At 45.0% G+C, this 16,114-nt stretch overlaps 1 protein-coding gene across 1 annotated transcript in view; it reads right to left on the reverse strand.

The window, feature by feature from the left end:
* Positions 1 to 16,114, reverse strand: part of EXOC6B (exocyst complex component 6B) — a 443,087-nt gene that overhangs the window by 94,791 nt on the left and 332,182 nt on the right. The window contains exons 19-20 of the mRNA XM_073611059.1: positions 15,588 to 15,729; positions 9,292 to 9,365 (exon numbers count right to left, since the gene is read on the reverse strand). Coding sequence (XP_073467160.1) covers positions 9,292 to 9,365; positions 15,588 to 15,729 — 216 coding nt within the window. The remainder of the gene's footprint in view (positions 1 to 9,291; positions 9,366 to 15,587; positions 15,730 to 16,114) is intronic.

Below are 16,114 nucleotides of genomic sequence, written 5' to 3' on the forward strand. Positions count from 1 at the left end.
AAGGCTCGCTACCAGGCCGGGGAAAGAAATATATTGCATCCCTTTTCCTGGAATGCTGCCCAGTGCACATTCCGTGATAACCCATCGCAGCTTTAATTCATGTCATCTATTGGAATCGCCAGCTCTTTGTCCCCAACAGCTCAGGGGTGACCTTTACACCGAGGGGGGGCATTAATTCCTTTAAAACTGAAATTACAATTTGAGAAAACAACAAAGTTAGCTCAAAAGGAAAAGTCGGATTACAAATTTATTTTACCTTCATCCACGTGTCCACCATGGAACACTTTCTAGTGACATCACTGTTCTCATAACCTAGGTTGTAACTTAAAGAAGTGACATCACTACTACCCAATCATGCATTCAATGATGCAGGAGTGACATCACTACTATCCAAATCTTCAGTTTAATGATACAAGAGTGACATCACTACTACACAAACATACATTCAATGTTACAGGAGTGACATCACTACTTAGTTACATAGTTAGTCAGGTTGAAAAAAGACACAAGTCCATCCAGTTCAACCATAAAAAAAAAAAAAATATTGTACAATCCAATATACCCAATACTATACCCGCAGTTGATCCAGAGGAAGGCAAAAAACCCCAGCAGAGCATGCTCCAATTTGCTACAGCAGGGGAAAAAATTCCTTCCTGATCCCCCAAGAGGCAATCGAATTTTCCCTACTACTATCTAAACAAAGCGTATGATACAGGAGTGACATCACTACTATTCAAACCTATAGTGCACGATACAAGAGTAACATCACCACTATCCAAATCTTTAGTATACGATACAGGAGTGACATCACTACTACCCAAACATACAGTGCTGCGAAAAAAGTATTTGCTCCCTTTCCGATTTTTTGGCATATTTCTCACACTTAAATGATTCAGATCAAGTTTTAATATTACACAAAGATAACCTGAGTAAGTTCAAGATGCAATTTTTAAATTATTATTTCATTCATTAAGGGGAAAAAACCTGCCTGGCCCTATGTGAAAAAGTAATTGCCCCCTCCCATGCTGAATCATGAATGAACTGCGATTAAACACAATTGTTTGGAAAGCTGAGTTAACTTTCACTTGCCACACCCAGGCCTGATTTCTGCCAGACCTGTTGAATCAAGAAATCACATAAATAAAAGCTGTCTGACAAAGTGAAGCACGCTTACAGATCTCAAAAAGCCATACATCATGCCACAATCTAAAAAAGGATTAGACTGGGAAAAAATGGCATCCATGGGAGAATTACAAGGCCAAAGCAACTGCTGACCAAAAAGAACACAAAGGCTCATCTCACATTTACCAAAAAAACATGTTGATTATCCCCAAGACTTTTAGGCAAATATTCTGTGGACTGATGAGACAAAAATGTAACTTTTTGTAATCTGTGCATCCCGGTATATCTGGCTTACATACATAATTTCCTAAAAAGCACATCATACCAACAGTCAGACATGGTGTTGGTAGCGTGATGGTCTGGGGCTGCTTTGCAGCTTCAGGACCTGGATGACTTACCATAAATGATGGAACCATGAATTCTGAGCTCTACCAGAAAATCCTAAAGGAGAATGTCCGGCCATCATTTCCTGACCTCAAGCTCAAGTGCACTTGGGTTATGCAGCAGGAAAATGATCCAAAACACAACAGCAAGTCCACCTCCAAATGGTTCAAACAAAACAAAATTTAGGTTTTGGAGTGGCCTAGTCAAAGTCCGGACTAAAGTCCAATTGAGATGCTGTATCATGACCTTACACAGGCTGTTCATGCTGGAAAACCCTCCAATGTGGCTGAATAAAAACAATTCTGCAAAGAAGATTGGGCCAAAATTGCTCCACAGCAATGTGAAAGACTCATTGCCAGTTATCACAAATGCTTGATTGCAGTTGTTGCCTCCAAGGGTGGCACAACCAGTTATTTGGTTTAGGGGGGCAATTACTTTTTCACATAAAGCCAGACAGGTTTGGACAGTTTTTTTGCCTTAATAAATGAAACCATCATTTAAAAACTGCATTTTGTGTTTACTCGGGTCATCTTTGTGTAATAATAAAATGTGTTTGATGATCTGAGTCATTTAATTGTGACAAATATGCAAAAAAAAAAAATAAAAAAAAAATCAGAAAGGGGGCAAATAAATGTTCAATGCTGTGAAAAAGTAATGATACAGGAGTGACATCCCTACTATCAAAAGATATAGTGTATAATAGTTTTTTTTTTCATTTTTCTGGTGGTTTACTAACGCTTTAAAGAAGACAAAGGTCTGGTGTGTTGCACGAGGTGCACCTCTAAAATTCCTTTTGAAATACACAAACACACTGAGTAATTAGTGTGATTTCAATCGGGATTTAAAGAGGAAGTAAACCCTAATAGGTTTACTTCCTCTTTGTTTCCCTGCAAAGGTAAAGCATAATGGGCTACTATGCATCGCATAGAAGCCAATTATGTGTCACTTACCTGACACAGGAGCCTGCGATGTCACCGCTGTCCCCTCTGCTACGGAGCATCCATCTTCTTTCCGGAAATCGTGGCTCTGGCGCTGTGATTGGCCGGAGCCGCGATGACGTCACTCCCGCGCTTGCGCACGGGAGCCGACACTAACGGCATATCGCCGTTAGCAGCGGCATGCTCAGTGTGCCCGCACGCCGCTGTCTACGGCGTCGATTTAATTGAGCAAGATATGTTATATTCCTTGTTCTTGGCACTTTCCATCTTGCTTGTGGGCATGTGAAGCCCACAAGCACTATCTTCCGGGATCAGGTGCAGCTGAGCAACCAGCATGCACAGCCCGTTCTCGCACATGCGCAGTATGTACGGCGCAGCGATGAAGACTTCTGACGCTGCCACCCTTAACGGGCGGTGGCGTCGGAAGTGCCCACCCCCGTTGTGATGGCAACGAAGCCCTCGGCGCTGCCCACTGACTCCTGGGAAATGACAAGCATCTCCCAGGAGCACTAGCGAGCACGGGCGCCGAGGGAAATGACGTCAGGCGCCAGAGAGAGGAAGAGGCAGATTCCAAGGCACCCCTTAGCAACAGACATCAAAACGTGAGTAAAAAAAACCCTTTTTTTTCCAAATGTTTATTAGGTTTAATGCTGCTGAATAATGCAAACTTAATTTTATGGGGGGAACTCCGCTTTAATGCATTCTATTAAAAAAAAAAAAAAAAAAACTGACTTTACAACCACTTTAAAGGATAAGGTCACCTTTCTTACCATGTTACAGGTTACACCCATATTTACATGGTCAGCATCTACCAAGCCCCCCCCCCCCCACGATGACAGAGGGCCAGGAAACTTTTCTTTACAGGCGCCTAATAAAAATGTAAAACCAATAATATGTGCACATTGTTTTACCTGCTAAAAAAAAAGGTGCATTTATTTTTTGTAAAGGTGATCCTTTACACCTCAATTAAAATTGTATTTATTTTTTTTTTTTTAAAGTTGGGTTGCCAACCAGCAGCTAAAAAATAGAAAAACAAAAACCTTTCAATTTCCTTAGCGCACAACATGCGCCTGCCTGTATATTGGGTATACGGCATTTTTGGGGTGCAGTCACCCTTTCTATGTCCCCCATGTATTATGTGTATGAGGACGACACCCCACATATTTTCCTGGTGGGAACAAGCTGCCCTGTGCCGGGAATACAATTTTTTTAATGCCTCGTGTGGAATGATATGCTCTGCACTGAATGGAATTGTTTTGTTTATTATTATGCAGTTAACACTTGGTAATTGGCTCTGGCTTTGTGTGTGGTGTATAGATTAGAAGAAAGTCAAACAAATAAAACACAATGAATGAGATCATTAGATGGTTTGATGGTTCTCAGCTGGCGGCATTCATAAAAACGGAGGTCACTGTACAGTTCATACATAATAAAAAGAGTGAGAGGTCGGCATTCATAACACTAGGGGGGCCTGAGCCGGGTCCCCAGACAGAAGCCTCAGCAAAATACCCCCCCCCCCCTGCAGGCTGCAAGCACTGGATGAGGGTTCTTCCCCACCCGTCACTGGGGGTGGATTTAGAAAAGGCAAATAGACGGTGCACATTGCAAATGCAGTTGCTCCAGAGCTTAGTAAATGAGGAGAAGCTCTGCTGACTTCCATCCAATCATTTGCAAGCATGAATGCGGTGTTTTTTTTTTTTTTTCAATTTTCCTCACATGTGATTGGGTATTCTTTGCAAAGTGAAGGTTCACCTCAATTATTAAGCTCTGTAGCAACTGCGAAGTGCACAGTCTATTTGTCTTTTGTAAATCAACCTCACTGTGCCACAACTCTAGATGAGCAGTAAAAAAAATACAAATTAAAAATATTTTTAATATTTAAAAAAATGTAATTTTAATGTTCAAAATATTTTAATTAAAAATACACATACTGTAAATAAATAAAAACAAAAAAACAAAACAAATGCAGGACTTTTACCTGCTGGGGGTATGTCTAGCTGCCTGGGTGCCGCAAGACATAAGGCAAGCCACTACGTATTGAATATGCCTAACAATTCCCAGACAATAGTGCACAGGTAACAATACCTAGCATTGTCCAATAGCATCATAAGATCACAAAAGACTCATTTACATATACAGTGCTCTCTGAAAAGTGTTCCACAATCAGATTGATCTTCAGAGATTATTTGACATCCGCACTGCCTGCTGTAATCCCCTTAGTCCCCCCGCCACACTGCATGCAGTTAGTAGGGTGCTTGCAGAGCAGCCCCATTCACTTTAATGGGTCATTTTCTGCAGGCACTATGCCCACCAAAAGCGTCAGGGGGTATAATTCTGGCTGCAGCATGTATACACCCCAGGCCATTGCTTCTGCAGCTAAAGGGGGTAGCAGTTGGGGGGGGGGATAAAGTAAGGCTGTACTGCAGGGTTTACTACCCCCCCCCCTTAGGCGGCAAACAAGCCTAAAGGTCACATTCACATCTACTGCATGTGCGTTGACGTGACGTACATCACACATGAATGTGTGTTATAATAAAGAGACCCTGTCACCAGCAATCTTCCCATAAGATTAGATGTGAATTTAACATATTTTATGTTTGATATTTACCTGTAAAAGCCTCCCTTGTGTAGACATCCAAAAGCCCAGAGACTGCTGCTGGGCGATGCCATTTTGGATGTCATGTCAGCAGCCCCAGCAGACTAAGAGCTGTCAATCAAGTGACACTCTTATAGTAGTTTCTCCCCCCAGGCTGTTCCATTAAAGATTATGCAAGGAGGTGAGCGAGGGGTGAAGGAGCTGGGCCAACACAGACATTCATTTAGATTTTTTGTTTTAATTAGGCTTTGACATTGTTCCAAAAATGTTAAATAGATAGGCTCCTTCCTCCTATCCTCATATTTATTAGTGGTTCAAAAAAGAATAACTACTGCAGTAGGGAACAGATGCAAAAGATACACTCAGCAGCTTTCCAAATAACTGTTATTTGATGCAATTGAAGTTCTTTTTTTTTTTTTATACACGATTACGTAGGTATCACAATAATGTTACAATGGCACTTTTATGGTAACAAGGGGCGTAACATCGGCTGGCTAATTTCTAATCCGGATTTGAAAGAATGCAAACGTAATGAAAACAATATTGGTGCTGTGTGCACAGTGAGTGCAGTGTGTAATACATACAAAATAGAAACAGTTATATACAGAATTTACAATTTCCTTTACAGACATGCAAGGAGGGAGGGGGCTGTACTAGGGAATCGACTCTTCCTAAATACATAAAATTTGATAGCCAGTTCAAAAGGCACATTGCAAAGGAATAAAAATTTTACTGAAAGCAAAAACACTGCCATGTAGGCATTTAAAATACTAGATTTTTCTGTGCTTTTACCTCCAGCTGTTGACAAGGGAGTTGGTGACAGGGTCTCTTAAAAGAGCTAGTTCACAATGAAAACGTGAACTAGCTAACACCCTCCTCCCCTCCGGTTCCTGGTGCATGTAGCTCATGCGATCCCCGTCTTCTGATGCCTCTCTAGCTCGTTTAAAGGGGTTGTAAAGTCTCAGTGTTTCTCACCTTAATGCATTCTATGATGAAAAACCTTCCTGCTGCAGCAGCCCCCCAGAGCCCCCCCTCTTACTTACCTGAACCCGATCTTTCCAGTGACGAGAACGAGCACACCAGCCGCTGTCTCAGGTCCTCACTGGATAGATTGATAGCAGCAGGAGCAGCTGTCAATCAAATCCAGTGACACGGGAGCCGGGGGCGGGCTGAGTCCTGCTGTCTGTGTCAATGGACACAGCAGCAGGACTCCGGAGCATGCCCGCACAAGTGCCCCCATGGAATACGGCTCTACGTGGGGGCATCCCATGCAGGGAGGAGCCAGGAGCGCCGCTGGGGGACCCCAGAAGAGGAGGATCGGGGCCACTCTCTGCAAAACCCTTGCACAGAGGAGGTAAGTATAACACTTTTTTTTTTTTTTAAACAAACCTTTAGTATCACTTTAAAGGGTCAACACTTAAAGTCACTACACAGTGCCAAGGCTGTACAGCAGAAAATTGCTTTCAATGCTAAGCACTCATCGGTCAGCATTGGCCATATGACTGGACTGACCAAAGGACCAGTCACCACTTTTGCCTGTGGTCTTCCCTGCAACTGACCCTTTTCCCCATTACTGGCTCTGACCTTCCCTACTGCTTCCTGAACATTGGGTCATAAGTATGAAGGACGGCACCACTAACAAATAGCAAGCCAGAGACAGTATCTACAATGGCTGGTCACCGTTTTCCCATCAATGTGCCCCTCACTTCTCTAGGCCTGGGGAAGAGGGGGCATTCTGCACCATAAAACCTAAAAGTGCTGACTAGAACACACCTGAGATACCTATGTTATATAAGGCTACAAGTTCACCTGACAAGAAACATTCCTCCATAGGTTACCAAGCAAGATAAATACTACAATACTACTGTACAGACAGTAAACAATACTACTGTACAGACAGTAAAGAAATAAAGACAAAATTGGCACCATTTGGGCACAATTCACGCATGATGAACTGACGGATAACTCTACCCAAGGCTTCATACTGTAGCTGCATATCTGCAGTGTGAGATCTAAGACACTGCTGTCTCCCGCCACTAATCTACGATTTAGAATGGGATTTGGTGATGTCAATACCGCATTGCTTATTGTTCTCCTTGCTGGAGGCTCTGAAATGAGGAAGCAAAGGCCTGCCTCTACCAAGATGGCTGCCTCCAATCAGAACAGAACAAAGCATGGTAAATCAGGACTGGTGAAGGATCAACTGTAGAAAGACCACAGATAATACTGGTGGTTAATCCCTTGCCCTGTAGCTGACTTTTTTTTTTTTGGCGCAGCCTCTAGAGTTCAGTTACTCTTTAAGGTGTAAATTTAGGTGGATTCTTTTAAATCTGTCCTCTCTAATGCCTTTTTTTAAAGGGAGCTGAGGTTGTACTATACAACAAATGTATCTCTGTCTAGTAAGTCCATAGAGGAAAATGTCATTTTTATGTCTCTTATAGCCTATCACAGAGATTATACCACAGTTCGAGTTTCACAGAAAGTTACATTAGGTACATAGCACCTCCGTCTAGCAACACTAGGGCTGTCGGTTCGAACGTCAACCATGACACTACCTGCCTGGAGTTTGCATGTTCCCCCTGTGCCTGCGTGGGTTTCCTCCGGGTACTACGGTCTCCTCCCACACTCCAAAGACATGCTAGTAGGTTAATTGGCTCTAGTATTCAGTATGTATGGATGTGAGTTAGGGAACTTAGAGTGTAAGCTCCTTGAGGGAAGGGACTGATGTGAATGTACAATATAGATGTAAAGCGGTGTGTAAATTGTCCACGCTAAATAAATACCTTTAATAAATAGTTCTAGCTAACTCACATTAAAGTGGTTGTAAAGGCTGAAGGTTTTTTTACCTTCATGCATACTATGCAATGCATGAAGTTAAAAAACCCTTCAGTTTGCAGCAGCCCACCCAAATACTTATTTGAGCCCTTGCTGTGGGGGCACTAGGTAGGAGGGAGGGGCCAGGAGCAGGGGACCTGAGAAGAGGAGGATCTGGGCTGCTCTGTGCAAAACCATTACACAGAGCAGGTAAGCATGACATGTTTGTTATTTTTAAAATCTGCCGTTAATATCGCTTTAAAGTGGTCGTAAAGGATCAATTTTTTTTTTTTTAAATAACAAACATGTCATACTTACCCGCTCTGTGTAATGGTTTTGCACAGAGCAGTCGTGATCCTCCTCTCCTCAGGTCCCAGGCCGGTGCTCCTGGCTCTTTTAGAATCATACTTACCTAGGTGGATGCAGCATCGATCCAATGCTGCATCTGTCTCTGCCAGCTCTAGGTTGAGAACTGAGCAATCAAACACTACAGATTGCTTGGTCCTCAAGACTCCCCGAGTAGAGAGCTGGTGACTTTCAGCCCTCAACTCTCTATTCTGCCCCCCCCCCCACGCTCACTGTAGCATTGGGCTGTGGAGGGGCAGGAGCAACCAGATCAGGCTCTCAGCGGCTCACTGAGAGGCTGGGCTGTGTGCCGGTCCAGGCTCAAGAAAGATCACAACCATATAGTCGGGATCCGCCCACATGCCTGGACCAGCACCCGGCTCAGCCCCCTCCACAGCACAATGCTCCAGTGAGCGTGGGGGGGGGGGGGGGGCGGAGCAGAGAGCCTACTGTCTGCTGAAAAAGGGTCACAGGAGTGCAGAATGAACTGCACTCCTGTGATCCCCAGGAGAAGTACAGCCAAACGAGCTTTGGCTGTACTCCTCCTTTAAGATTTGAAGTTGAAGAGTCTCTACTACATTTGGCATGCCCTGTTGTCGCTCCTCTGCTTGCCGCGTACAGAACTTGTACTAGCCGTGTACAATCGAAAGGCCTTACAAGCCTCTTCCAATTCTCTGCCATAAGTTTGGCAGCCCTGAGATTCAAGTTCTATGTTCCCCGCACTCCCTTGTCGAGCATTAAAAAGCCTTAGAAACGCACAAAATAACCCAATGCCCGGGTAAAAGTCATATACATGTTGTAGCACGGCAAAAGGTCATCCTTAATTTTTTTTTTTTTTTTTTAAAGAAAGGTATTGCACAACAGCGTCAGTTTCCTCCGTATCCATCACTGCAAAGGCTGAAGAGCCAAGCTGACAGGCCTAAAAGGCAAGAACCAGGTCTCCGGCGTCTAATCCCCTCGAGTCTTATTTCAGGACCCCCCCCCCTCCTCCCCATTCCTTCTCACCATCTTCCCTCTCTATCCTTGAGACCTTACGGGCCCTCAGTCACACATCTTAAAAGAGAAACAAAACACAAAACAACAAAGGCTTACTTGTCTTAAGTCGATGAAGGCCAATTGCAGTGTGTCCCCTTGGAACCCAGGCACTGGTCCGGATTTGGCAAAACCTGTGGGAAAGAAAAGGCCATGAAAAGCGCTTTTAAACAACCATGGACAGGAAGATTGGCAGACGGATGACAGCGAGGACAAGGGAGGCTGGGGGAGAGGAGGAACGAGCTTCTAAGGGGCCATGTCTCCAGGCCTTCACGCTCTTTGTCTGCTCTTCAAAATTTGTGTCATCAAAACGCCATTAATTCCAGCGTCCTGACAGCGAAAAAAACTGTACTAACTCAACCCGAAATCTATTCCCATGGACCACTCCGAGTTACGTGCTATTTGTTTGGTCAATGGAACAACAACTCGATGGAAAGAAGAAGAAAAAAAAAAGGAGATGGCTGGAGGTGGGGGTGGCATTGTCTGGGATCGAAGGATAAAGAGAAAAAAAAAAAAAAAAATTAGAAAAGTTTTTGTTTTTCGTTTCTATTTTCTTGCCATCTTTTCACAATAAAAAAGTTCCTTTTTTGCTTTCGGAAACCTTTGTATATCGCAGGTCGCTGAAAGAATTTAGCGATTTCATGCCTGTCACCTCAACCCTTGAGTGTTTATCAATAATAAATAACTGTCTAAAGCGTCGGGGGGGAACATATATTTCTATTATCTGTTACGCCGCATTAGGTGCCGGGCTCCCGCGCTCAGTGGCCCTATTGACTGGAGGACTGGGAGTCTCTCTAAGAGGATTACATGGTACTCTGCTGTAATATTATGGGCAGTGGGGATAAAAGGGGGGCCAACTCTATGCATAGTACAGTGTGATGTCCTCTGAGACCCAGCACCGTGCCACCTTCTCATCACATTCCACGGGTGAGAAACTCGACGGCGTCCGCCGGGCGAGGCGGCACAGACGCGCATTTTGTCGGGTTTAGGAGTCACTTCTTAGCGTCTGTAAACACAGCGAGAATTAGTGCTGCTGTTTGATTGGCGGCGCCGAGTTGGGTATAAAGGCCTAGTTCCTCGGCTCTACGCCTGAACCCTCAATTCAATTGGTTCCTGAAGCTCTGATGAGGCAGGACAATGGATGGGAAGTGTACACAGGTGTCGGATTCATACACGGAGAGGAAATGTCTACATCGCACTGTACTGTACAAATCAATGAGACTCTTATATGTGGCGCATTAGCACGCCTTTCAATCTTGGCACAAATAGCAACTGTCCCAACAGATACAAAAGGAACCAAAAGGTCTCCAACGATAATCGCAGAGTACATCCCCAATAGTATCTTTTAAAGCTGAACTCCAGCATTTCCTTCAGTATTGCACAGTTGTACCAGTTCCTCTCCTGTACTGCACCTACTCTGATTTCACTGCACACCGTGAGCTTCTCACAATGGGCATTAAGCTGCAGCAAGTCATATAGAGACCACCTCATTTCCTGGCTGGAGGATGTCCTGCATCTTCTAGCCCAGTGATTCTCAACTCCTGTCCTCAGGACCCACTAACAGGCCAGGTTTGCAAGATAACTGAAATACATCACAGGTGATATCATTTGCTGATCAGGGATTGCAGTATTCTAGTCTGCATCTCCCCAAGGTAATACATAAAACCTGGCCTGTTAGTGGGTCCTGAGGACAGGAGTTGAGAACCAATGATCTAGCCACTTTCCTCCCCCAGCCTGACTGTCCCTAGGAGCTTCTTTTGTGGGATTTATATTAATAGCTCCACATATGCTGTATATACACACACACACACACACACACACACACACACACACACACACACACTTGTTAATAGTATTGGGACGCCTGCCTTTACACACACATGAACTTTATTGCCATCCCAGTCTTAGTCTGTAGGGTTCAATATTGAGTTGGTCCACCCTTTGCAGCTATAACAGCTTCAACTCTTCTGGGAAGGCTGTCCACAAGGTTTAGGAGTGTGTCTATGGGAATGTTTGACCATTCTTCCAGAAGCGCATTTGTGAGGTCAGGCACTGATGTTGGGCGAGAAGGCCTGGCTCACAGTCTCCGCTCGAATTCATCAATTCAGGTGGCGAGGGGGAAGGGGGAGGTGAAGGGGAGTGGGGAAGGGAGGGGAAAGAGGGAAGGGGAAGGGAAAGGGAAAGAGGAAGGGAAAGGGAAAGAGGAAGAGGAAGGGGAAGGGAAAGAGGAAGGGGAAGGGAAAGAGGAAGGGGAAGGGAGGAAGGGGGTGGAGGAGAATGGGAAAGGGAGGGGGAGGGGAAGGGGGAAGGGGGTGGAGGAGAATGGGGAAGGGAGAGGAAGGGAGAAGGGGGGGGAAGGGGGAAGGGGGGGGAAGGGGGAAGGGGGGGGAAGGGAGGGGAAGGGGGAAGGGAGGGGAAGGGGGTGGGGGGGAAGGGGGAAGGGAGGGGAAGGGTGAAGGGAGGGGAAGGGTGAAGGGAGGGGAAGGGAAGGGGAGAAGACGAAGGGGGAAGGGGAAGGGAGAGGAAAGAGGGAAGGGGAAGAAAGGGAAAGAGGAAGGGGAGGGGGAGGGGAAGGGGGTGAAGAATGGGGAAGGGAGGGGAAGGGAGGGTAAGGGAGAAGGGAAGGGGAAGGGGGAAGGGGGAAGGGGGGTCAACCCCCCCTACCAAGCTGAGGCTGTCAATCACAGGCTGTGTGCTGGAGCTCCCTGCTCTCTCACCTTTTTTCTGTTCCTGTCAGGAAAACGTCAGAAGTGACTCATGCTGATAGCAGAGAAAGGTGGGGGCAGAGATTACACTTAGTACACACTATAGAGGGATATGCTTTGTTCATTTCATGTCTGAGGTTTACAACCACTTTAAAATATAGATGTAAAGCCAATCACCAAATCTGCAGCTTTTATTGAAATAATACCTGGTGATCCCGCCATGAAGGCCCTTGTTCAGGCACTACCTGTTACAGGGTGATAGTGCCGTGTCCCTGTCCCCCATTTTTGTGGCTGGGCCGTCGCCCTTTCACATACTCCCCCAATGTAGTGGCTGTTTTGGCACACAGACATGGTCTGCTGTTGTTGCCATCAGAAAACCAACCCTGATAATTGCAATGCAGCCATCTCTGGTGTGCATGTAGACAGGATACGGCTGCAAAGTGGAAGCAGGGGATCATGGTTATGCAACAAAAGGGCAAAAAGGATGAGAAGTATTTTTTATTTTAGTGGAAACAAGTGGCAGTTGTTTATGTAATGCACTTATCAGATATCACTACTACTCAGGAAGCCGAATCTACATATGAGATGGCTACCTATGGCTGCTCCAGTGTAGACTCTCATGAGACGCACACACCGATAGGACCATACACAGCAATCTGCTTCTCTTTCACAATCAGTCAGCTGCTCCCTGGCAGAAATAGCACCATAGTCAGAGGACATCCGAAGGCATCCTACAGCTGGACTCAATGAGCCACTGGCCCCTTTCACCGTCCACATAATAGATGGACTTCCCCTTTAATAACCCCCCTTTCCAGCAAGGCTGCAGTCTGTAAATCTTTAAACAAGTAGATTACAAGACAGAAGCTGCCAGACAACAAAACCTGCGGCTTCCCACAGGAAAAGAAATCAGCGTTTTATCCGGGGCTCCCATTCGGAGCTGCCTGCATGCCCGACAGTGATGGATGGACAGCAATCCGTCATCCTCCCCGGGATGAAGGTGGCAGCGCAGGTCTTGGCTGGGTGGCAGAGGTCAGGCCCCCTGCTGGTCAGGTTGTCGGCACCTGCTCTTTAGTGTCTCAGGCCCGGACTAAACATTTTTACAAGCATCTAATTGGAGGCGCTTAATCCCACCATGGCAGGTTCTCCCCGAGCTCCCTCCAGTGTCGCCGGAGATTCCTCTACTGACAGACCTCCAACAAATGGTGATAATATACATAGGTGGTGGAAAATATGAGGGGCCCTGAGTAAGTATAAGGAGGGGGCCCCATATGCACTGCAATCCACCTTGCCGCACCTGCTGCCATTTGTGAGGATGAGGACCTTGGACAATTGCCTAGTTTGCCCCCACCCCACACACACCCCAAATGATAGACCTGATGACCATTAAATCATGCTTCTCCTTCCTCTCCCATGGCTTTGTTCCCCGTATTGCTAAATTTAAGAGTTTATATTATTAATATTATACAGGATTTATATAGTGCCAACAGTTTACAATATAAGGGCAGATGGTACAATTACAATACATTAGGAATTAAAGAGCTCTAATCTAAGAAGGTAAAAAAATAAAATAAAAATAAATACATAAAAAAAAAAAAAATAAATATAAAAAAAAAAAAAACAAAAACAAAAAAAAGCTAAAACTGCTCCTTGTACAGAAAAGATCTATAGTTTTAATAAACTCAAATAAAAAAAAAAAAAAAAATAGGGATGCACCAATACCCTTTTTTTTTAATTTTTTACCTGTGAGTACAAGTACTGATACTTTTGATCAAGTACTCGCCAATACCAATAGTATCAATATTTCGTGGTGCCATTTGAGTCCATACAAAATGAAGGGGCGCAAATCGCACAGCAAAGAATTGCATGTGATTCCTGTCTGAATAGTGTGCAGTTTCCCGCACCCCTCCTGTGTGAACCCAGGCTTGTCATGATTTTGAAAAAGAGAATAGAAAAAAAAAAAGAGGGCGCATCAGCCATGCCCCTCATCTATCCATTTAATGCATGTGCTTCCATTGTGGAGATGCTTATAAATTCAGTAGCGTTAGGACTGCAAGCTTTATACACAGGGTGCTGTGAAGAGACCTTGCAGCTTATGCATGCGTTTCCAAATGCGTGCTAACTAAACCCCTGTTTTTAACACAGACTGTTGGACAGGGTTATTTGATCAGCTGGCAGACTGGTTGGTGAGTTGAGCTATGGAATGTTTTGTTTTTGTCTTTTATATTTATTAGAAGTAAAAAATGTTAAAAACTACTCACAAAGATGGAAAGAAAACCACACTAACAATCTTCGGCTTGTGACAATCCGTCTACTGATAGCAGTCTCCAGATCCTGAAGAGAGGACGTGCGAACCACTGCTGGCTGTTTCGAAGGATTACCTTCTTCCTCACAGCCTAGCAGTGTTATTTCCTACAGCTACTTATATATGTGTGTTCATCTACAAGGCACACATATATAAGTAGCTGTAGGAAATAACACTGCTAGGCTCTGAGGAAGAAGGTAATCCTTCGAAACGCGTCAGTCAGCAGTGGTTTGCATGTCCTCTCTTCAGGATCTGGAGCCTGCCATCAGTAGATGGATTGTCACAAGCCAAAGATTGTTAGTGTGGTTTTATTTCTATCTTTGTGAGTAGTTAATATTTTCTTTTTCTAATAAATATATCAAAGGATAATGCACGAGGCTGGTGTGCCCTCTTTTTTTCTATTCTCTTTTTTGACTGCTAGGATATCCCAATCCTGGAAGGCAGCAAGGCCTAAAGATATTATCCACTATGAACTTTGGATTGCCTGGTTAACACATTTGTGCGCAAGAGTATTTGTTTTGCTGCTATTGTCATGATTTTGAACCTGAGTTCACACAGGAGCGGTGTGGGAAACCTCCCTGCATGACAAGTATGGGCTTGAGCTTCTCCTTCCTCGCCCGTGGCTTTGTTCCCTGTATCTCCAGTGGATCTCCCTCCCAGCCTCCAGCGGTTCCAACCATCCACTGGACCCCATCCAGCTGTACCAGATTGCCATGATCCCTCTACTGTCAGACGCCGAAAAGCCGCTTCACCGGTCCGGGGATTTGAAATCCTCACAGCTCTCTCTCTTGACAGAAGCTGACAGTACATGCTAGACGACTTCTGATTGGTCAGCGCCGTCCATGTGATGGTGCTGAGTCCCCGTAGTCCATACCGTCAGGCTGGGGGGGAGAGAGCCACTGGAGATGTGGGGACTAAAGCCATGGGGAGATGTAGGAGCCCAAGCCGTAGACGTAGCTGTCCACGGTCAGATCTGGAGATGGTGGAACCCCTCATGCAGGAAGGTTTCCCGCACCGCTCTTGTGTGAAGGCTGGATAAAAAAATTACTATGACAAGCCTAAGTTCAGATAGGAGCAGTGCGGGAAACCATATATGATTCGGGCAGGAATCGCACCGCATTCCTGTTCAAATCGCATGTAATTCTTTGCAGTGCAATTTGCACTCATTAATTACTTAAAAATGCAAATCGCACTGTAAAGTGGGCAGCACAGTGGCTTTGTAGTTGGCACTTCTGCCTTATCGTTCTGGTCCGGACACTGTCTGCATGTTCTCCCTGTGCTTGTGTGGGTTTCATCACGCAGTTGACGTAGGGTATTTTATCTAAAGTTGGGAATATGAAGCCACTTACTCTCGCACTCTTTCACATCCAGGTTGAATTGCTGCAAGGCCCCCATAGTGATCTGCTTGACCTCAGCCTCCAGGAGCAACTGGGTCAGAGACGTGGCAAGGTGTTTGCAGGCCGACATGCACGCCGTCTGTGCTACTTTACCCTGAAAAAACAAAGAGGACACAGTGATTACTGAAACGATCAGATCGCTATAGGAAACTATTTAAACAGAAATATTTACAATTTGGTTTATGCAAGTACCTAAATATGCAGGTTTAAAAATTGCACATCTAAATTTACAAGGAGATCCTTTCCCAACACACATAACACCCTACCCACTTTTACACACAAGTGGTCCGGAGACCTGGAGACGGAGATCTCTACGGGAGAATGGCAGACCTCCTCCTTTACATTTACCGATAAGTCTTCGATCTCCAGCTTCACACAGGAGAAGAACTACAAACTGCTCACTAGATGGTATAGGTATCCAGTCACTATTAACAGCATCTTCCCCAACACTCCTGATACCCGTTGGCGCTGTTACAGAG

The sequence above is a fragment of the Aquarana catesbeiana genome, linkage group LG01, assembly GCF_042186555.1.
Source record: "Aquarana catesbeiana isolate 2022-GZ linkage group LG01, ASM4218655v1, whole genome shotgun sequence".
NCBI classification, from domain to species: Eukaryota; Metazoa; Chordata; class Amphibia; order Anura; family Ranidae; genus Aquarana; species Aquarana catesbeiana.